At 37.5% G+C, this 23689-nt stretch overlaps 1 protein-coding gene across 2 annotated transcripts in view; it reads left to right on the top strand.

Moving 5' to 3' along the window:
* Positions 1-23689, top strand: part of LEPR (leptin receptor) — a 91154-nt gene that overhangs the window by 58309 nt on the left and 9156 nt on the right. For both annotated transcript variants that reach the window (XM_047788754.1, XM_047788755.1), the window contains exons 11-19: positions 1571-1770; positions 5450-5598; positions 6603-6762; positions 7377-7459; positions 10807-11023; positions 13003-13185; positions 14835-14930; positions 16499-16601; positions 17789-17864. In XM_047788754.1, coding sequence (XP_047644710.1) covers positions 1571-1770; positions 5450-5598; positions 6603-6762; positions 7377-7459; positions 10807-11023; positions 13003-13185; positions 14835-14930; positions 16499-16601; positions 17789-17864 — 1267 coding nt within the window. The remainder of the gene's footprint in view (positions 1-1570; positions 1771-5449; positions 5599-6602; positions 6763-7376; positions 7460-10806; positions 11024-13002; positions 13186-14834; positions 14931-16498; positions 16602-17788; positions 17865-23689) is intronic.

Raw genomic sequence — 23689 nt, 5'->3', positions numbered from 1 at the left:
GGTTTTTGGTTTTTGTTTGTTTGTTTGTTTGTCTGTTTGTTTTGCTTTTTAGAGCCACACCCATGGCATATGGAGGTTCCCAGGCTAGGCGTCGAATTGGAGCTGTAGCTACAGCAATGCAGGATCCTTAACCCACTGAGCAAGGCCAGGTATTGAACCTGCATCTTCATGGATGCTAGTCAGATTTGGTAACTGCTGAGCCATGACAGGAACTCTGACTTTTTTAAAAACCTCTCTAAGCCTTAATTTTCTTGTTTGTAAAATGGAATGAATATAAGGACTTGCAGAGTTTCTGTGAGAGTTAATGATGTATTTTATTTAATTGTAATTAAGTGATGTGATTTCTCTTGAAAAATTCAATAAATGGTTATCGCTCCCATGATGATAATGTGTTTTGTGCAAGGTCTTCGTTCTTATTTTTTATGTGCAGATGACTCCTCGTTCTCTCTCTCATTTAACCCCACCTACCACATGTTCTCGAACTCACACGACTTTAATTTTGAGGAAATAAGAAGAAAAAGGTGTCCAACAATGGAAAATGAGAGACAGAAAAATATATTTGTTTTCATTTTTTTGGAGCCTCCTTACTCCTATTCCTATGGAAACAGTAACTGCTGCTTTAACCGCTTAAATACCATATTCAAAGCAAATAATGCCAGAAGGGCTATTTCAAAGAAGGGGAGAAATGCTTTGTATTTTCTGAGGTGGAGTGTTGATTGGGATGCAGTGATAAAAAATAATTTTCTTCCTTGAGAACACAAGTGATACACCCAATTATATGATTCATATATAAGCCAAGAACTGGTATTATTTTAATTATATTGCTTTGAACTAGAAATTATTAGGACAGGAGTTCCTTTTGTGGCTCAGTGGGTTACAAACCCGACTAGTGTCCATGAGGACTCAGGTTTGATCCCTGGCCTCACTCAGTGTGTTAAAGATCTGGCATTGCCGTGAGCTGTGGTGTAGGTCACAGATGTAGCTTGGAACCCCAGTTACTGCGGCTGTGGTGTAGGCTGGCAGCTGTAGCTCCATTTTAACCCCTGGTCTGGGAACTTCCTTATGCCACATGTGCACCCCTAAAAAAAATTACTAGGACCGTATCAATTAAGCTATAATTTACTATCAGTTATGTTTTCAATTTGTTGTGGAATTTAATCCTTATTTAAAAGTGTAAGGATTTTACTTTCTTTTCCATTCAGGAATGCCCCATGATCACTTATGATTTCTGTTATAAAAATTCAGTCACTTAGATATAATGTTAGGGTAGCTTCCAAAGTATATTAAGGCCTATCTGTAGTTGGATTCTTATCTCCTTATTAGAACAATGTCATTTATTTAACTTGCATCCCTACTTACTATCTAGTAAAATATTTAATAAGAGTTATTTTCTATTTTTATGGAAAGGTCGTGATATAGCTGGGAATTCAAAAATGCCTTTCCATTAAGAACATCTACTTTTATATGGAAAAAAAAACTGTCTGTTTTAAACAACAAAGCAGAAATCTTAAATATTTTATTGCTTTCATCAATTCTGTATATTAATTGACTGTTTTTTGTATCTTTTAAGGAGTAGCCTCTACTGTTCTGACGTTCCATCTGTGCATCCCATATCTGAACCCAAAGATTGCCAGTTGCAGAGAGATGGTTTTTATGAATGCATATTTCAGCCAATATTTCTGCTATCTGGCTATACAATGTGGATTAGAATTAATCACCCGTTGGGTTCACTTGATTCTCCACCAACATGTGTCATTCCTGATTCCGTGGGTATGTCAAAAACTACGTGTGTGTCTTCATTTTTGTTAGCAGATTTGGATTCAAATTGATTGAGTAACTGTTGAATTTCACTGTTTTCTGATCATGCTAGGATTAAATTATTTTTTCCTATTTACACAGGACTGAAAAGATAATCAGCCTTAGAAAATTTTACAGTTTTATTTTAAGTTACTTATAGCACAATTTTTTAGCAATAGGAATATTTTCAGCCTGCAATGTAATGAATTATATTGGTCACCGGAAATGAAATCTGGTAGTCATATTATCCTAGATAATAACCATAGTATATTTTTCTCCCAATGTATTTATTATGAAACATTCTGTGTTTTCAATGTAAAAGTTTAATTCGGATATTCCGATGGTTTTTTTCTGATGGTAATCTGAGTAGTCATAATCCAAGGCTTTAATTTGTAAGGCTGTGTAGGAAGCAGGAGTCAAAATAACCAAAGTGAAATAAAGAGAAAATAGACAAGGATGATAACATCCATCATAGTATTTTAAACATCCTTTTTAAGGGATATTTTTATTTCAAAGATTAAGAGAGCCCTTGGAAATTTGGTGTATCACTCTAAGTATCCTTATGAAATCTTTGAGAACTGACCCATTTGTGATTGTGTGGCAAAGGTAGAAGAGTGTCTTTTGATGCTAGATACTATTTTGTTGGGGAATTGCACCAAAATTAATATTTGATTCATTGTATTTTCAAATATTTAGTATGCATCTGATTCAAACCTACATTTTACTAAATACAGGGTAAAGGTTTTATAATTAAAACAATTTTTTTCAACGTGAAGTCCTAGTTAATTGATTTGCCCTCTCACTGTCACCCTCTATTTAGTTTGGTTCCATTCGAAGTGATTTTACTGTAAGCAGTACTTCTCTGATACTAAATATCCTAGGATAATAAAGAAACCTTCTACCCCACCACCCCACAAACGTGCGCAGATACGTCCTCACATGTGGTATATGACTCCTACAACATGGATTCAGTTCTACACCTGCATGCATTTTTTAAAATGATTTTTATTTTTTTTCCATTATAGCTGGTTTACAGTGTTCTGTCAATTTTCTACTGTACATCAAGGTGACCCAGTCACATATGCACATACACATTCTTTTTTTGCACATTATCATCCTGCATCATAAGTGACTAGATAGAGTTCCCAGTGCTATACAGCAGGATCTCATTGCTTATCCATTCCATTCCAAAGGAAATAGTTTGCATCTATTAATCCCAAATTCTAAGTCCCTCTCAGTCCCTCCCCCTTGGCAACCACAAGTCTGTTCTCCATGTCCATGATTTTCTTTTCTGTGGAAAGGTTCATTTGTGCCATATATTAGATTCCAAATATAAGTGATATCACATGGTATTTGTCTTTCTCTTCCTGACTTACTTCATTTAGTATGAGCATCTCTAGTTCCATCCATGTTGTTGCACATGGCATTATTTTGTTCCTTTTTATGGCTGAGTAGTATTCCATTGTATATATATACCACATCTTCTTAATCCATTCATCTGTAGGTTGTTTCCATGTCTTGGTTATTGTAAATAGTGCTGCAGTGACCATACGGGCACATCTGTATTTTTCAAGGAAAGTTTTGTCTGGATATATGCCCAAGAGTGGGATTGCTGGGTCATATGGTAGCTCTATATATAGTTTTCTAAGGTACCTCCATACTGTTCTCCATAGTGGTTGTACCAGTTTACATTCCCACCAACAGTGCAGGATGGTTCCCTTTTCTTCACACCCTCTCCAGCATCTGTTATTTGTGGACTTTAATGATGACTTTTCTGACTGGTGTGAGGTACGACCTCACAAGACACCATCAAACTCCTAAAAGAGAACAGAGGCAAACATTCTCTGACATCAGCCTTACAAATATTTTCTTAGGTCAGTCTCCCAAGGCAACAGAAATAAAAGCAAAAATAAACCAGCGGGACCTAATCAAACTGAAAAGCTTTTGCACAGCAAAGGAAGTCATAAAAAAAAAAAAAAGACAACCTACAGAATGGGAGAAAATAGTTTCAAATGGTGGAACTGACAAAGGCTTAATCTCTAAAATATACAAATAACTTATACAACTCAACAGCAAAAAACCCCAACAACCCAATTGAAAAATGGGCAAAAGACCTGGATTAGACATTTGTACAAAGAAGATATAGATGGCCAATAAAACATGAAAAAACGCTCAACATCAACTGATTATTAGAAAAATGCAAATCAAAAACTGAACACATTTTGATGGTTTTTTTTCAGTATAACATCAGGCATTTTAATTGGTCTTATATTGCTAACTAGGTACTAGAGAACTGTGGAAATCCAACTTCTGGGATCCAGAAGTGCTCTGTGACTACTTTACCACCTATTAAATGTGGAAAGCTCCTCATACCTCCCTAATGTGGGTATTATGGGGAACACCAACCACTGTACATCAAAGCATTCTTTCTACAAACTAGATATTCAGGGAATATATCCATGTGATATCCATACAGTTCAGTCCATTGCAACCACACATTTAATGTCGTAGGCTATCTTAAACACTCATACTTCCTTTTCTGAGAAGGAATAATCTTCTCAGGATGTGAAATGTATGTCATCTTACTGGTTGGGGAAGAATAGCTTTTTGGCCTGTCAAGAGTTGAAAAAGGGAGTTCCCGTCGTGGCGCAGTGGTTAACGAATCCGACTAGGAACCATGAGGTTGCGGGTTCGGTCCCTGCCCTTGCTCAGTGGGTTAACGATCCGGCGTTGCTGTGAGCTGGGGTGTAGGTTGCAGACGCGACTCGGATCCAGCGTTGCTGTGGCTCTGGCATAGGCCGGTGGCTACAGCTCCAATTCAACCCCTAGCCTGGGAACCTCCATATGCCTCGGGAGCGGCCCAAGAAATAGCAACAACAACAACAACAACAAAAAGACAAAAGACAAAAAAAAAGTTGAAAAAGCATGAGGAACTGTATAGTAATGAAAAAGTTTAGCTGTTTTGGTCATTAACACTCTAAAGAAGTGTTATTGATGAAGTCTGGATCTTCAGAGGTGCACACTGTTGTGTTTAGGCTTTGAGATGTTAGTTCCCAGTTACATTGAGTTTACATATCATCTTTTACTATTTTTTAAATCTCTTGCCATATTGGTTATCTTTGCCTTTATTTCTGCCCTTTAAAAAGCTTATTTTCCTTAGATTGTAGAGAATCAATTCTTTACTCTGCAAGAATGCCTCTGACCTTGACCTAAAATACTTGATAATAGACAGCAGAAGAGTTTAAAACTCACACATGTGGAAGTGGATGCAATGTATAGTTTTTTGCCTTTAATGAAAGCTCTATGCAAAACAGAGTTTGCTATTGACATTCCTCACGTGTTCAATATGTTGTTTTTGCACACAGAGACAATAGCTCCATTTCTAATCAGGTCTTACTTTTAATGTGCGAGTGACTTGGCAATGTATTGATCTTTTTTCAATCAACCTCTTTGCAAAATAGAGATAATCCCTTTCTTATGTATCTGATAAAGTTGTAGGGGATCAAATGAGATAATGAATGAGAAAGTTTTGAGAAAAAAGATGTTGCTTTATAAATAGAAGTTATAAAAGATTGTAACACCAAGATCAAGTTTTCAAAATATTGTTACTATTCAAATTACTGTTATGTAATACTTCAAAAAAATTTTCCAGTGAAACCGCTGCCTCCATCCAGTGTGAAAGCAGAAATTACTGCAAAAATTGGATTACTGAAAATATCTTGGGAAAAGCCAGTCTTCCCAGAGAATAATCTTCAGTTCCAGATTCGCTATGGTTTAAGTGGAAAAGAAGTACAGTGGAAGGTACCTTTTACCTGGAAATTTCTTCAGCTTGCCTCACTACTAAATATTTATTTCCTGTAACTGTCTTTTATTGCATAAGATTTGTTTTATTGGCATCAAAGCATATCCTCCTCTATTCTGTCGCTCTTCCTGTTAAATAGATTGATCTAATTCTAACCCCTTTAAGGAATGAAATTTCCTAAAATTTATCATTTCCCAAAGTGTGTTTTATAGAACATTGATTTCATAAAATTGTTCTTAAAGAAGATTACATGGGTAAATAAAGTTTAGGAAACCCTACATCACTGTATGTCCACAGTGTAGAATCATCTTATATACTAAAGATTTGGAGAAGCTCTGAATTAAAGAAACATTTGTGACTTTGTTTCATCCTATGTTCCTCAAACTTATTTTACCAAAGAACCTTTTCTCCTCTAACCATATTCTTTAGGGCGTATGTGTTCCTTTGCATACATTTTGGAAGAAGCTGCTTTTATCAGTCAGAATCACACCTATAGTTGCAAGCATATGTATGATGACTTGCTGTGTCATTTTTCTGATGGCAGTCTGCAAAGACTTACAAATAGCAGAAACTCTTAATTATGTCATTAGATCACAGTGACTTCAGCTGAAATGAATGTGACAGTTTACTTGCTTATAGAGGAGACTATCAGGAGATTCTCTACAGCAGGCCCTGTCTAACCATAGGTTAAAATTCTTAAAAGTCTTTGTGGATAGAGGATTAGTGGACAGGGATTAGCAATGGGGTTAAGAGAAATGATTGGGAAGTGACACATTGCAGTGAGCCAGTCCAAATCTTGTCATGAAATGGAAATAACAAGATGACTAAGGCAATCCCTATCTTGAAGGAGCTCACATTTCAAGCCTAATAAGAGTATCTCTAAAGCCAGAAAAGTCAGTTCTCTCTTAGTTTGGAGTAGTGTTAGAGTTTAAAAGAAAATGCGCTTCAGGGCCCTTTAGCTGCATGTGTTAGTAATAATCTAATGCTTTGACTTATTTTACAGATCTATGAGGTATATGACACAAAGTTAAAATCCACCAGTGTCCCGGTGCCAGACCTGTGCGCAGTCTATGCTGTCCAGGTGCGCTGTAAGAGGCTAGATGGACTGGGCTATTGGAGTAATTGGAGTACTCCAGCCTACACAGTTGTCACGGATGTAAAAGGTCTGTAGAGATTTTATGAATGTGTCTTAAAAATGCATCAGTGGAGTTCCTGTTGTGGTGCAGCAGAAACGAATCCGACTAGGAACCATGAGGTTGTGGGTTTGACCCCTGGCCTCACTCGGTGGGTTAAGGATCGATCCAGTGTTGCTGTGAGCTGTGGTGTAGGTCGCAGATGTGGCTCAGATCTGGCGTTGCTGTGGCTGAGGCTTAGGCCGGCAGCTGTAGCTCCGATTACACCCCTAGCCTGGGAACCTCCATGTGCCGCAGGTGTGACCCTAAAAAGCAAAAAAAAAAAAAAAGCATAAATGGAGCTCCTGTTGTGGCTCAGTGGGTTAAGCACCTGACATTGTCTCCTTGAGGATATGAGTTTGATCCCTGGCCTCACTCAGTGGGTTAAGGATCCGGTGTTGCTGTGGCTGTGGCATAGACCACAGCTGCAGCTCTGATTTGACCCCTGGCCCGGGAACCTCCATGTGCTGCAGGTGTGGCCATAAAGAAAAAATGAAAAGAAAACAAAAGAAAAGAAAAAATGCATACATTTCTGCTTCAAATGTGGCTGAAAAATAATCCTTCCAAGAACACATGTACAACTTGCGCTCCTTGTCATTTTGCAGTTCCTATCAGAGGACCTGAATTTTGGAGAATAATTAATGAAGACGCCACTAAAAAAGAGAGGAATATCACTCTGCTCTGGAAGGTATTTCTGATTTTTATGTTATTCTTAAATTTTACTTCTATACTCTCAAAAGATTTGCTTCATTGTAAAATGAAGTCATTTTTGGACTCTGCCATCTCATCTTTATTTCAGTTCACAGAGGTAGGATGTACAGTGGAGGAAGCACTGGCCTGGAGTTTGGAGACTTGAACTGTATTCTCAGCTTCAGATATTATAGTTGTATCAGTGCTGAGCTGACAGTCATTTAGACGCTTTAGCTTCAGTTTCCTCTTCTGTATCAACATAAGATTGGACTAGATGATATCTAGTGTGCCTTCAAGTCCCAAAATTCTACTTATCTTTAATCCTAAATAAAGGTCGCTTCCCTCCGTACCTCAAGGACATTAAGAGTATTCTTTTTGTGTGATGGCAAAGACACAATGGATATTTCTAAAAACAATGAATACAGCTTAGCAATTTTCAGAGCATTCTCCTTCCCAGATGAATCGATTTCTATCCCAAGTGAATGTGTTTTTGGGGTCAGAATTTTGGGGAGACACAAACATTCAGTCTATAACAAATATCATTTGTCGTTAGGGAAATACAAGTTCAAACAACGAGATACCACTACACACTTATTAGAATGGTTAAAATCCAAAAAGAAAAAAAAATTGGCGATAAATTGCTGGCGAGGATATGAAACAACAGGAACTTTCATTTTTTGCTGGTGGGAATGCAAAATGGTACAGCCACTTAGGGATATAGTTTGTTAGCTTCTTTCAAAAAACAATGGTGCTTTCACAAAATGGAATATTATTCAGAGATTAAAAGCTTGCTTTAAAGCTACAAAAAGATATGGATGAGTCTTCATAGTTCTTTTTTTTTAGGGCTGCACCCATGTCATATGGAAGTTCTCAAGCTAGGGGTCGAATTGGAGATGTAGCTGCTGGCCTACACCATAGCCACAGCAATGCAGGATTCGAGCCTCATCTGTGACCTACACCACAGCTCATAGCAATGTTGGATCCTTGGCCCACTGAATGAGGCCAGGGATCCAACCTGCGTCCTCATGGATGCTAGTCAGATTTGTTTCCACTGAGCCACGATGGGAAGATATGGATGAATCTTAAATGAATGTTGCTAAATTCTAGAAGACTTCCTAGAGGGCTACATTGTTTCCATTTATATAATATTCAAGAAAAGGCATTAACCATAGAGACAACAGAGAAAGCAGCAGTTTCCAGGAGTTTGGTTGATAGGGAAAGGTTTGTGTAGGTGAAGAGCAGAGGAATTTTTATGATGGTGGAAGTATTATGTATAATATTTTCCTGGTGAATATATAGCAGTACGCGTTTGCCAAAACTCATAAAACTTTATAGCACAAAGAGGAAACCTTAAGCATGCAAATTAAAGATAAACCATTAGGAGGTTGGAGGATCCCAGGAAGAAATCTAGATGACAAGAGAATCTAACTCTATAGCAAGTGTATGCAACAACCTTTCTGAGGGAGGTGGGAGAAGAAGGTGCAGGTCTAAATCATCTTGTTAATGAGTAGATTCTAAAGTCTAAAGCCAGGAGAAACTACATAACTACTGTGTTCTAGTTAAAGTTCTTTCATACACAAGGTATGGGTTAGCAACTCTTGTATCAGTAAATGCAAACTGGAATTGAACGAAGTATTGGATATGTGGATGATGGATGTGTGGATGCTGAGTATATGTTGTGAGCCACACGGGAAGTCCTGGGTGATGGGTATATGGATGATGGACGGCAAGGAGGACCCAGGTTGTTCACGATTGAATAGGTTACAGACAAGCAAGGAGAAGACTGGAATGATTCATGTAATAAAGCATTGGAGACATCAGAATGAACTCAAGATAGCTTAATATGAATATAGGTGGATTTGTTTAGAAATTTTCATAGATATGTGTATAAACAAATAGAGTACACACCTGCATTTCCTTGATCTGTAAGCTGAAAAAGCCCCACTCCCATAGGAAGGAGCATTCCCAGATTTGTTTCTAATACTGCTCTCCAATAAAAGGAACTAGGGCTCTTGAGAAAATGCTTGGTTATAGGGCTGGGGCAGGAAATACACGAGATGAGCCTTGAGTAATTTGTAGTATTAGAAAGTAAGGAAGTTTAGCATCATTTTTACTCAATGGTTACAAAAGTATTTGTATATGGAAACTGACGTAGATTTTTTTAAAAACAAAATATAAAAATTGCATGATCTTTTCGCACATTTATTTGTTTCAGTAGCTGCTAGTATCTCACTTACCACGTACCTAGGTTATTTCAAGTCCCGTAGGGATATATTTTTAGGTGTTTGTATTTATTTTTCTCAATTTCTTTCTCTCTCTCTCTCTTTTTTTTTTTTTGGTAGAAAATGTCTCATTGACAGCTCAGAGCTTTTATATGTATATAAAACATATGTGTGTTTTATATATATATATATAAATATATATATATATATTCTCTCTCACACACACACACACAAATGTTTTTTATGTATAAAACATTTCTGCCTTCTTCCAGTGTGAGTGGGTCCAGCAGCTCCTTCCTGCAGGGGGCAGGGGAGAGGATTATGGGGCACTGCATATTTTCCCATAGGCACCAATACAAAATAATCGAGAACCAGTGTTCTGGTTCATTGTATACACACAAACTTTCTCTGGGTTTACAAGGGATTGATAGCACTTAAATCTTAACTGGAAATAGGTGCAGGTGATTGGGGAATTGGCTATATTGTTATCTTCTGAAGAATGAAAGAATAGAATTGGACTAATTATGTATTGTACACTGGAATTGTCAGTGACCTGGTATGATTTTTTAAACTATAGGACAGCAATTATGGTGTGCCCTCAACATTGACCTGAGAGCCTCTGTTACTTGAAGTGGCAGCATATCGGGGAAGAAAAAAATGAATGACAGATCCTTCCTGGGATTAGTAGGAGTCATGATTAATACCCATTCAGCTCTTTCTCGTTGTTTTACAGAACCAGAATAACAGGGTTATTCAACGTTTTTGTTTTTTAGATGAAGAAACTCTCAACTCCCTGCCAGTCTTTCTTTTCTCTAGAATTAGAGTGAAACTTCCTGGTAGAAACGTGTCCTGTTTATATCTGTGCTTCTTTATCTTCAAATGATTTATTATCTGAGTCTTAAGAAAAAAGATAAAAGGGGGAACGTATTAGTTTTGCATGCCCCACGCCCACCCACCCAGCTTCAGGGAGATGATGGTCAGAGTGGCCGAAGCTCAATCCTGGATTCTGCAATGCTTGCTTTGACTTGACTCCTGCCTACCAAGGGGAAATGTGTAATAAGGTATATGAGCTCTGTTGGTATAACAAGCACTGTAGCTCTTAAACTAATTATGTTTACTACAGCCTCTGATGAAAAATGACTCATTGTGCAGCGTGAGAAGTTATGTGGTGAAACATCATACTTCCCGCCATGGAACATGGTCAGAAGATGTGGGAAACCACACTAAACTCACTTTCCTTTGGACAGAGCAAGCACATTCTGTTACAGTTCTGGCCGTCAATTCAATTGGTGCTTCTTCTGCAAATTTTAATTTAACATTCTCATGGCCCATGAGCAAAGGTAAGAAAAGGTACAGGGTAGTAAACTGTGCTCTTTTTAATAGCTAATCTTTGCAAACCCCTCTCAGTCTAAATGAGCTTCCAAGAAGCCTCTGATTCTCTGAGTCGGAAAGTCTCTCTTTCACTTTTTATCTCTTCTTTGTGCAAAAAATAACATAACGGGTTTTATCCTGATTATGTAATATGGTCCTTAGTTTTTTTATGTGGTAGAACATTGTTGAAATCATATTATAATAAAGGACATATTCTACTAAATATAATACTTAAACTTTGGAGCAGTGGAGGTTGTAGGTAAATCAGTATCTTTCTCTCTCTCCCCACCTAGATATTTATATGTATGTTTGCGTGTATGTATGAATGTATATACATACATATAGATAAAATTTTGTGAAATAAGTAATGTGCATGTGCCATATATATTATGTATATATGTTATAGTATTACATGTAATTATATGGATGCAAGACTTGAAAATAACCTGTATTTCATTTAATATGAGTGATGAATGCTCTTTTACTAATTATGACATTTTGGATGGATCAGAAAATTGAGAACCACTTTCAATAGGAGTTTCTATTTTCAACTATATATTTAAAGTATAATTTTTAATAGAAAGTCCAGATTTCCTATACCTCTATCAATCTCCTCCATGAAGTGTTTGCTTATTGCATTTTTTTTTGGTCTTTTGTCCTTTCAGCGCTGCACCCACGGCATATGGAGGTTTCCAGGCTAGGGGTCTAATCCGAGCTGTAGCCACTGGCCTATGCCACAGCTACAGCAATGCCAGATCCGAGCCACATCTGCGACCTACACCACAGCTCAGGGCAATGCCAAATCCTTAACCCACTGAGCGAGGCCAGGGATCGAACCCGCAGCCTCATGGTTCCTAGTCAGATTCGTTTCCCCTGCACCGCAATGGGAACTCCTGCTTATTACTTTAATTAGATATGTCCTATCCTTTCTTTAAACTCAGTGCTTTTTACCTTTCTTGCTGTTTTTTATATCCCACCTTATATTATGATGATTTGTGAACATATACTGTAAGCTTCATGTGAGTGCCACAGCACTTGTACAAAGTTTTATACTGAAAATAATTTTCAGTCAACATCTAGAAATATTTACTGTGCTGAGTGCTGGGACTTCCCAACATGAGAAAAACCATGATGGTCTCAGCATTCACAGAGCCCAAGAGATGAGAACAGACAACAAGCAAATAACCTTACGTGTTAGTCCCTGTTTACACACAGACATGAGTTTTCCCAGGAAAGGAATCTCATTTTATGAAAGAAAAGAAAATAGGCGCCTCGCATGTTTTGAGGGTCTGAGAATCAGACTGTGGTATAGGAATCAGGATGTGGTGCAGGAATCAGACTTCCCCAGAGGCCAGGGAAGAGTTCCTCTGAGACAGGAACAGTGTGACCAGAAGGTCTGTGGGTCAGGAGAGGACGTGAAGCAAGACCAGGCTGGTGCTGGTGCAGAAAATGCGGAAACGCCAAAGGGGATGCTGAGACCTGACCCTCAGGGCCTTGTAGGGTTGTTAGGAGTTTCGTCACGACGTGTGTGGAAGTTCACTGGAGCCTTTTAAATGAGACCCTGTCCAGAGCGTGTTAAAGTGAGCAGACTTGTGCCTTGAAAGCACCATTCCATCAGCGGGAGAGAAGAGTTGGAGGGAATTTGAGAAGATGATTAACAGCCTTGCTCAGTGTTACAGCGGAGAACACAGTTTTGACTATATCCAAAAATCTTTTTTTTTTTAATTTTAGATAGAATTTTATTCCTCTTCCATAGCATATAGTCCCACATTTCTCTGCTTATATGACTTGCAATACAAAAATAATTGCCGTGTATTATATTTATTTGTGTAAATGTCTACTTTCTCTTCTTTCTCCCCTTTCCCACTAGCATATATGTTCCTAAAGGCAACTAGGATCTTTTCATTAATTTTGACTTTAAAAATAAATTTCCTTCTTTTCCCCTCAGTAAATATCGTGCAGTCACTCAGTGCTTATCCTTTAAACAGCAGTTGTGTGGGTCTTTCCTGGCTGCTCTCACCCAGTGATTACAATCTGATGTATTTTATTCTTGAGTGGAAAATTCTTAATGAAGACCATGAAATTAAATGGCTCAGAATCCCTTCCTCTGTTAAAAAGTATTATATCCACGGTAAGCATACTGTACCTTAATAAATTTCTCCTCTGAATTAGTGTGATGCTGCAGATTATCAATTTACATAGTATAGTTAATGAAAATTTCAAAAACAGATGATAGAGCTTACTGATTATAATTCTGTCACTATCGCATTTATTCTATTTCATTTGATCATTTTTCATTTGACTATTTTACATAGTTGTAATCATATCACTTATAATGTTTCTTCAGATTTGTTCCTTCGATAGCATGTTTCTATTTTGTCCCCACTTCTTTAAATAGTTTTCGAATGATTATGTAGTGTTTTATTCCAGAATCTACTTAAACCATTTATTTGAGAACATTTATGTTGCTTTCAGCTTAACTTTAAAAAAAATCATTTGTAATGGCTTTCGATATCTATTACCGAATCGTTTTCCCAAATGTGTACCCTAGCAATGATTGGAAGAACCAGGCTGAAGTTCTGGGGATCTAGAACCTGTTGACATAAGCCAGCATAATTATCCAAAAGTACACCAGTTACCCCACAAGGTGATTAAAATCTAAACTATAAGTGCACAATACACTCTCCAAGTCCAAGTTTAAGCAGGGAAGCTAAGGATTACCATGATTTTATTTATATCATCCCAAAGCTCATACTTTTATTTCATTCCAAAGACCCTAGAATTTAGTATCAGGATAAATAGAAACAAATTATTGATAGAGAATTAAATCTGGTTCATGACTGTTGTTCAGGTATTTACTCTCTGCGTTTCAGAGAGATTTATCTCTTGTGGAGTAACGTTTGCTTATTATGACCATTTGTGAACATGATAGATCCAGTTTGAGCTTGGCTTTGGAGATGGTCATCCTCCATAGATTTAGATGCCTGGATATGTAGGGGGATTCCTGGTCCCCACCTCCATTTTCTTTGCATAGGATTTCATAAGACTTAGTCTCCCAGCTGCCTTGAATGGGGAAGCTAACTAAACTAAATTCCTACCAAAAGGGAATAGTGCTGGCTTTGGTGATGTGAGAAAGGAGGCAGAGTGTATTGCCTGGAAAAGGGAAATAAAACAACTTATACTCCCTGAGTTTAAACGAACTGGCTATCACTGGAACACGTCTTTGAAAAAATGCAATCTTCTATTTCTGGATAAGATTTTAATTAATTAATTAATTAATTTTTGTATTTTTAGGGCCTCACCCACGACATATGGAGGTTCCCAGGCTAGGGGTTCCATCAGAGCTGTAGACGCCAGCCTATGCCAGAGCCGCAGCAACGCCAGATCCGAGCCACGTCTGTGACCTACGCCACAGCTCACAGCAATGGTGGGTCCTTAACCCACTGAGTGAGTCCAGGGATTGAACCTGCATCCTCGTGGATGCCAGTCAGGTTTGATGTGGAGCCACGGCAGGAACTCCTATTTCTGGGTAAGATTTTAAAACATGATTTGGAAAATTATGGATGTTACTAGGTGAATTTGGAGTGCTGAGATTATCTTTGAAACTGGCTAATTATTAGTTTCAATCCACAAATAACATTATCAGTTTTCAATCGACCAGTTTCAATCCATAAACTGTCAGTTTTATATCCATGGAAATATCATGGATATTTTTTTTTACCTCGAATTTCCTCAATTAATTCAGTAGAAATGACTCTTCAAAATGTTTTTTCTCTTCAGATCATTTTATTCCTATTGAGAAATATCAATTCAGTCTTTACCCCATATTCATGGAAGGAGTGGGGAAACCGAAGATAATTAACAGTTTCACCCAAGGTAAAAATATTTACTTTTAGTTTCGTTTTACACAAGTGTGGGGGTTCCTCCTTAGTTAGCAGTAGTTCTGCCATCTGATTATTCTCTTTCTGGTGGTATCAGGCGAGAGTCCAGAGTCTTATGTAAATGTGTCACAGGTGATTGCGGTAAGGCTACATGGTTCCATGGTGGTTGTAAGAAGAATAATCAGGCAGGGTATTGTATTCTTGTACTGGTAAGTAAAGTCTTCAATCTCAAACTGGGTAAAAAGTTGATGGGAACAAAATAAAGGGGAATGACCAGCTATACAATAAAATACATCATCATAAAAATTAATTTGGAAAATATTAACTTTGTGTACAATTAACATAAATGCATCTACCCCCCAGTGTTTCGACTCATATTTTTGAATCTTTAAATTTTAATCATCTTCTAGAGGAATTAAAAAAAATAAAACTGGAAAGTTATAGAAAAACATTCACTGGTGTGGTATTTCTGATTCATCTTACTGTACTTGGAGTGGGAACCATTTGCTTTTGCTATTACATTTCGAAATCATTTTCGAATCCAAGAAACCCAATAATGAAATTTCAAGAGAGAAATATTTTATCTGGTTTTGTAATTAAAATAATTGTAAGAATCCATCCCTGGTTCAACAAATATATACTGAGCCCTGTGCTAAGCACTAGGGACTGAACAGTGAACATCAGTCTGTACCCTAAATGGAGCTTAAACTCCAGGCAGTAAACAAATCATGTGTAACATAATATCAGATAGAAATAAGTGCATGAAGCAAAATAAAAAAATGACGGGATCGAGTTCAAATGTGGTACTTCAGTAAGGATGGCCAAAAATGGTCTTTTTCTCTATGAAGCTGCTGTTTGAGTAAAGTCCCTCAGGAACAAAGGGGAGGAGCATCAGCAAAGGGATAGCAAGTGCAAAGGCCCTGAGGAGTGCGCATGCTTGGTGGTGCAGGAAACAGCAAGGAAGTCCGTGTGTCTGGAGTGAGCGAGTTAGAGATTGGTGGGTGTTGTAGCTTGCCTTCTCCAGAAGCTGATGCTGAAACAGAGTCATCAAAAAAACTTTAGCTGACGCTTTATAACCTAAGTGATCAGATGGCGAGAGCTGACAAATAATTTTGTTAAATTGTAAGAAGCGTAAGTCTGAACAAAATAATAATTATTTTATTAATGTGGTTATAGCCATATTTTTTTATCTTTCTGATTTGTGTATCTCTAAAGGTCAATTCAATTTATGATGAAACGGAAAAAAGTCTATTATAATTTTTAATACACAAAGGTGTTATTGCCTGAAGCTTTTTTTTTTTGTCTTTTTTGTCTTTTTTAGGGCAGCACCCACAGCATATGAAGGTTCCCAGGCTAGGAGTCCAGAGCCACAGCAACACCAGATCTGAGCCACATCTGCAACCTACACCACAGCTCACGGCAACACTGGATCCTTAACCCACTGAGCGAGGCCAGGCATCGAACCCACAACCTTACGGTTCCTAGTTGGATTCGTTTCTGCTGCGCCACAACGGGAACTCCCACCTGAAGCTTCTGAGTTGCGTGAATTTTTTTCTTTTTCAGATGGTGAAAAACACCAGAATGATGCAGGTCTATATGTAATTGTGCCAATAATTATTTCCTCTTCAATCTTATTGCTTGGAACATTGTTAATGTCACACCAAAGGTATTGTACTCGCTGTTGAAAATCTTGAACGTATTTAAACCTTGATTTTAAATCCAATTCGGAAACACTGAAGTATTCTAAGTATTTTGGTGTGTATTCAGTATACAATGAGACGACATAAAAAGAAAAGGCCTGATTTCACAAAACTATGTTCCATTTTGCTAGTACACATAAGCCTTAGGAAAAAAATTAGGTTTTTTTTTTTTAAAATGTATATCATTCATGAAATAACAATATAACAGGAGATCCGAGGCAGTATGTTCTTAGAAGTTGCAGGAAAGGTTTTCAGAGTTGTACAATTTAGGTTGAGGACTTTTAGTGGTGAAGATTTATTTGGGGCAGTCATTTCCCTTATGGTCAGTAGGCACTCTACTTTTTAAAACATCAGCACTGCGTGGCTCCACTCTGTTTGGTTTGTCCAGTGGCCTTATTTCTTGAATAGTTCTTTGGCACTGCATCACTCTGTTCTGAGAGGTGTGGCCACTGAGGTTAGTTCACACCTGCCAATTCTCTACAGAAGCTTTGGTCTTCTAGCAAAGAGGAGGGAAATATGATTTTAGAATCCCAATTTATCTTTCAGTCAAGTGAGCCGATGGGGCCATATCTATGGAATTGTTTCTGAAACTCAATTGATGGTCATTTTTAATATTTAATTATCTCTGAGGAAAACCTGTGCAAAGTACTTAGCACAGTGCCTGGCAAACAGTTTTTAGTAAGTTTTGGCTACTTTTTAAAAATTTAAGTATAGTTGATTTAAAATGCTGTGCCAGTTTCTACTGTACAGCAAAATGCCTCGTATGTATATATATATAGTATATATGTGTATATGTGTGTGGACCACACACACACACACACACACACACACATTCTTTCTTTATATTATTTTCCATCAGGAGATTGGATATAGTTCCCTGTGCTATACAGAAGGACCTTATTGTTTATCCATTCAAAATGTAATAGTTTGCATTGACTAATCCCAAACTATTTTTATTATTATACTGATCATTAACTTGGCCTAGACAGAAAGTTGGTGGATATCATCATGGGACAGCATGTGAAAATGAATCTGATCCTACTGAGGCACAGACAGTCTGGTGGATTAATTTCTAGTTTGGACATTGATGAACTGTTAACATTTCAGTGTGAATGTTTTTCTCTAATTCTAATACCTTGCTTGTCTTTTGTAGAATGAAAAAGCTATTTTGGGAAGATGTTCCAAACCCCAAGAACTGTTCCTGGGCACAAGGACTTAATTTTCAGAAGGTCCTTTTTTCAATTTTTTTTAACCCCAAATATATAAGACTGCATTTTAGATGCTATAGGCTATATTTTTAAGGTTTAAAATATCTTAAATCATTTTATTTAATTCATTTTAATATGAGTCTGTTTGGTCTGTCATTTGTTTTTAAGAATAGCAGATGTAGGGATTTGAAACCAGAACAAAACAAAATTCAATAGGTACTTTATCATATGACTCAACAATATACATATCTTTCTCCCGTGTCACTGTATATAATAAATCTTAGAATATTAGATGTATTTGATGGAGAACAAATATTTATATGTATTTCTTTGGTATAAATTGATTGTCTTTAGGAAAAGGCTGGAATCACTATTTTTTTCCCTGCCTTTTCCGGGGCCGCTCCCACGGCATATGGAGGTTCCCAGGCGAGGGGTCTAATCGGAGCTGCAGCCACCTGCCTACACCAGAGCCACAGCATCGCGGGATCTGAGCCACATCTGCGACCTACACCACAGTTCACAGCAACGCCGGATCCTTAACCCACTGAGTAAGGCCAGGGATGGAACCCGCAACCTCATGGTTCCTAGTCGGATTTGCTAACCACTGAGCCACGACGGGAACTCCTGGAATCACTATTTTTAATTCTTATAAATATCTCTATAATTACTTAGCTCAATTAAAAACTATATAAATAATCCTTTCCTCAAAGATTGCAATCTGAAAAATACGATTATAAGGAGTTCCCATTGTGGCTCAGTGGTTAACTAACACAACTAGTATCCATGAGGACACAGGTTCGATCCCTGGCCTCACTCAGTGGGTTAAGATCTGGCCTTGCTCCGAGCTGTGGCATAGGCTGGCAACTACAGCTCCAATTCATTCCCTAGCCTGGGACCCTCCATATGCTGCAGGTATAGCCCTAAAAAGGCCAAAAAAATTTTATAGTGATAAAGCTAATAAAATAATTTGCACTTACCGCTATAATAGAATTTCTCAGAAAACTCTAGAGTTTAATGAATATGTTATTAATTCTCATAATTTCCCCGGAAGCAAGGTTGGTTTTCCACCCATAAAATTAGGAAAGTAGAATTCAATTTTCATATCGAACTATCTACACCATGTTCTGAACAATAATCTTATGAAAGTTATTATGCAGTCTCCATAATTGCAAGATCACTGGTCACTGTTACAAGTCTTCAGTGGTTTCCTTTTAGCTGTAAGATCAAGTACAGTCCCTCTAAGCTAGTACACAATGACTTCTTTCTACAATCTGTTATCAACCTACATATTCTAATTTTTCTGTCTGTGGGCCTTGGCCATGCCGATACTTTTCCCTTCACCACAGCAGATCCCTCCACGCCAACAAAGTCCTTGCTCTAGCCTCTTCTTTCCCCAAACCTTCTGCGAACAAGCGTAGTTCAGAAGAATTTCTCCCCGCTAGCATTATATTATTTACTTTGAAGAGTGTTCCGAGTTCAAGGGCTGTGTTTAACCAAGGACACATATTATTAAACGTCTCCTGCTAAATCCAAAGTACTAGAGTCAGGATTCATTAAGGAACTGCTGATATTTCACAATAGTGTCCATTTATTTATGTACAAATCACTGAGATACATATTCTTACATACCTTAAGATTTTTACTTCAATTCTTAGTGTCTCAGTTTCCTCTCCTGTATAATGACGTTTAATAGAATTTACCTCATTGGGGTATTTTGAGGATTAAAGAAGATGGTACTCATAGCATGGTCAGGTCTCAATAAATATTAGTTATCAGTATTTTATATATTTACATGTTTTGCATTGATAGTCTTTCAGTCACCCTGTGAGATAAATATTATCATCTCCATTTTATAGAAGAAAAACCCAAAGCTTATGGTGGTTAAGTAACTTGTTTTAGACTCCAACTTAGCTTACCAATTTGACTTTTGAGCCTGTTCTGTTAGTAACTGTTCTCTCTAAAGGTGACTTTAAATTTTTTCTTTTGACCATAACCCACAGTGAGAAATACACTTTACCTTGCAACCTAGTAAATGCATCGATACAGATAATAGGCAAAGCTGAAACAAAAAATGCTCAAAACAATATTACTGTTTGCAGTGCCTTCTTTTTTTCCAAATGCTATTGCATTAAAAAATATTGCTCACAACCCTCTAAATTGATGTCGCATACTAGTGGCTATGATTTGCCGTTAGAAGAACATTGCTCTACAGCTTACCAGTGAATGAATGCATGAACAAGTATGTAACATTATGGGCAAAACCATATAAGACGTTAAATTGTAATCTTTTGGGAGAAGAGACACTACCATGTCTTCAAACCAGGGAGCAGTGTAGTTTTACAAATGATCATTTTCTTTATAGAAACGTCACTTTCCCCACACCTGCCCATGCACTTCTCAACTATGCCGTTACTCACTGTAAGCCAGCGAGTCTCCTTTCATTAAAACAGAGCTGATGACTTTTTCAATTAAAATATTTATCCCTCATCTTTCTCTTCTATTATGAATGCTTAAAGTGAACTTTATTGTAGTGAAAGTGGTCTTTAGGCCAAATATATTTATTTGGCATTCATTCATTCATTCAACAAGCACATAATGAGTACTTACATATGAGTACTAGGCTCTGGGAAAACAAATTTTTAAGAGATGCTCCTTACCTTCTAGCTAAAAAGACAGTGAGGTCATAGATGATTGACTGGGTTAAAAGCAGAATAGAAGGAACTTGTCTTCTTTTCTCTCTCCAAAATGGTTATTGATTTTAAAAATCAGTCATTAATTCATTCCATTCATTCACTCAGAGGCTGTTTATTGAACAGTTATGCTGTGCCAGTCCCTATGCTGGGCCCTAGGATTAAAATGGTCTGAAAAACAGAAACTCTTGGGGTGTATGGTCTAGTGGGGAAGATAAGCATGAATTACTTTATAACTGAAATAATAAATAATATATATCGTATATGTTGTAATACTATATTAGATATCCTATCTTCTAATAATATTACAAACACTAATAATGATAAACTACATTTTGTGAAAAAACAGGACCCAGTTTGCTGAGCTTAGTGTGTGGGATGGGGGTGGAGGCTAGGTAAAGATACAAAAGTGACAGTTGAGCTAAGATCTGGAAGAGGAGTAGTGATTAACTAGGTTTTGTGGTGGAGGAATGGAGCCCAGGCAGATCTACCTGCAAACACAAAGTCCTGTGGTCGGAAGGACCTTAGCACATTTGCAATCCGAAAAGAGGGACATTGAAAGACAGAGTAAGGAGGAGATTATTTTTCTTAAATATTAGGGTTTGTTTTTTCTTTTAATATGAGAGGGTTTTTTTTTTTGTGAAAAAATCTAAATACCTATCCAAATAAAATTTTAAGAGCTTTACCATGTCCGTATATATTAATGCCGGGAATAACTACCTCACTGTCTCTTTAAAAGAAGCGAAAACACTCTGTCATCAACGTGTGATGCTCTCAAATCTCCCCCAGGCGACAGTGGAACTGGTTTCTATGTGTTTATCAGGGCAGGGAAATGATCAGGCCCCACTTAGCAAAAGGAAGTTTGAACCTGGTTTTCTTCCCTTTTCTGGAAAATGCCTGACATTTCTTGTAGCTAAAAGGAACCACTAGGTGGATGTAGGACTACGGCCTGTGAGCTACACAATGCACAGCACATCACCTGGCAGACACAGATTCAAACATCACCCAGGTTCTGGTAAACTAAGGAAGTGGAAGAATTCTTAAAAATTCTTAAGATACAGTGAGTGTACCTGCCCTTACTGGTAAGGCTGATTATTTTTAACCTTTGCAAATATTGACTTTATAACTTTGTAAGATATTCTTTAAGCATAACTAGCATAATAAGATGCTCAGCTTATTACCAGGGCTCAACAGATACACAATTAGGAATAAATCAGTTTTTGAAATATAATAGGAATATTTGAAGGATAAAGAAGAATATGATTTCAAAGATTTTACTAATAATAAACATGTAATAGTCTGGAGTTCCTGCTGTGGCACAGTGGGTTAAGAATCGAACTGCATTGGCTTGGGATGCTGTGGCGGCTCAAGTTTGATCCCCAACCTGGTGCAGTGGGATAAAAGGACCCAGCATTACCACAGCTGCAGTGTAGGTCACAGCTCTGACTTGAATTCAGTCTTTGGCCCAGGAACTTCCATATGCCATAGGTGTAGCCATTAAAAAAAACCTCATCTAAAATTCAGTAACTACTTAAAATCTCACCTTCTACTTTAATATCCCAAATAATTAAAATATACTTTTTGATCTTTCTTTTCTTTTTTGGCCGTACCTGCAGCATGCAGAAGTTCCTGGGCCAGGAATGGATCCCAAGCCACGGTGGTGATGATGCTGGATCCTTAACCCACTGAACCACCAGGGAATTCCTAAAATACACTTTTTTTAGAGAAAAATAACATAGTCTAATTCACATTATATTTCTAAAGAGGACAAGGCACATTTACTATTTGCTCCCTACTTTCCTATTCATATTATTTTACTTAATTCTCTCATCGGCCTAATAGCCTTATTTTTTCTGATGACAAAACTGCATCTCAGCAGTTCAGCAGCTTGTCTTAATCTCCCGGCCTATAGGTGAAAAAACTTTGATTAAACTCAGGTCCATCAGACTCACACTGATACACTTGCCATCAATTCCTTATCAACAGTGTATCACTGAATGTACTTAGGGCCACTCAGCTGTTCACTTCGAAACAGTTGAAATGGTAAATTTTAAGTATGTGTATCTTAACACACACACACACAAAAAAAAAAAAAAATGGAAAAAGACCTGAATAGACATTTCTGCAAAGAAGGTATACAAATAATCAATAAACACAAATGATACATGCTCAACATCATTAGCAGTTAGGGAAATGCAAGCCCCAAGCTCAAGGTAACTCTTTACACTAACTAGCTAGGACGTCTGTAATAAAAACCATAGGTAATAAAAGTGGGTGAGAATGTGGAAAAATGGAAACTCTCCTACACTGCTGGTGGAATGCTAAAATGGTGCAGCCCTTTTGGAAATAGTCTGACATTTTTCCAACAGGTAAACATAGAATTACTAGGAGTTCCTGTCGTGGCTCGGTGGTTAGCGAATCCGACTAGGAACTCTAAGGTTGTGGGTTTGATCCCTGGCCTTGCTCAGTGGGTTAAGGATCCGGCATTGCTGTGAGCTGTGGTGTAGGTCACAGGGGCGGCTCGGATCCCGCGTTGCTGTGGCTCTGGCGTAGGCCAGCGGCCACAGCTCTGATTCGACCCCTAGCCTGGGAATCTCCATATGCTGCGGGAGCAGCCCAAGAAATGGCAAAAAGGTAAAACAAAACAAAACAAAACATAGAATTACTATATGACCCAACAATTCCACTGCTAGGTATATGCCCAATAGAAATGAAAGCATAGACCCATGTGAATGTTTGTAGCAGCACAGTTCATAATGTTTAAAACATGGAAATAATCCAAATATCTATCAGACGATGGATAAGCAAAGTGTGATACTTCCAATTCTAAAACCGAAGGAATCAAAACCCCCACAATGGATTGCAAAGCAAATGGACTATGGGAGCCCCCTGTTTTTAAAAACAATTCAAATAAAGTGTTATTTAAAAGAAGGTAATAATTTTTGTATGAAGTGTTTCCTTTAATTTGTTCTTCACATTCAGATGTTTTTGAACGTTGATTTTTATGAAAATAATTTTTACATGTAATTTTTAGACATCTAACCTGATTTCTAAAATATTCCCTACGATTAATTTCTTCTGGTTTTTAAGCTAATGTTTCCTTCCTTTTGGTTTATAGTAAATCTAATCCATACTAAACTTGTAAATATGCAAATC

This window comes from Phacochoerus africanus, chromosome 8, assembly GCF_016906955.1.
Source record: "Phacochoerus africanus isolate WHEZ1 chromosome 8, ROS_Pafr_v1, whole genome shotgun sequence".
Taxonomy (NCBI): domain Eukaryota; kingdom Metazoa; phylum Chordata; class Mammalia; order Artiodactyla; family Suidae; genus Phacochoerus; species Phacochoerus africanus.
The sequence above is the reverse complement of the archived record's forward strand: the minus strand, read 5'-3'. Positions and strand labels throughout refer to the sequence as shown.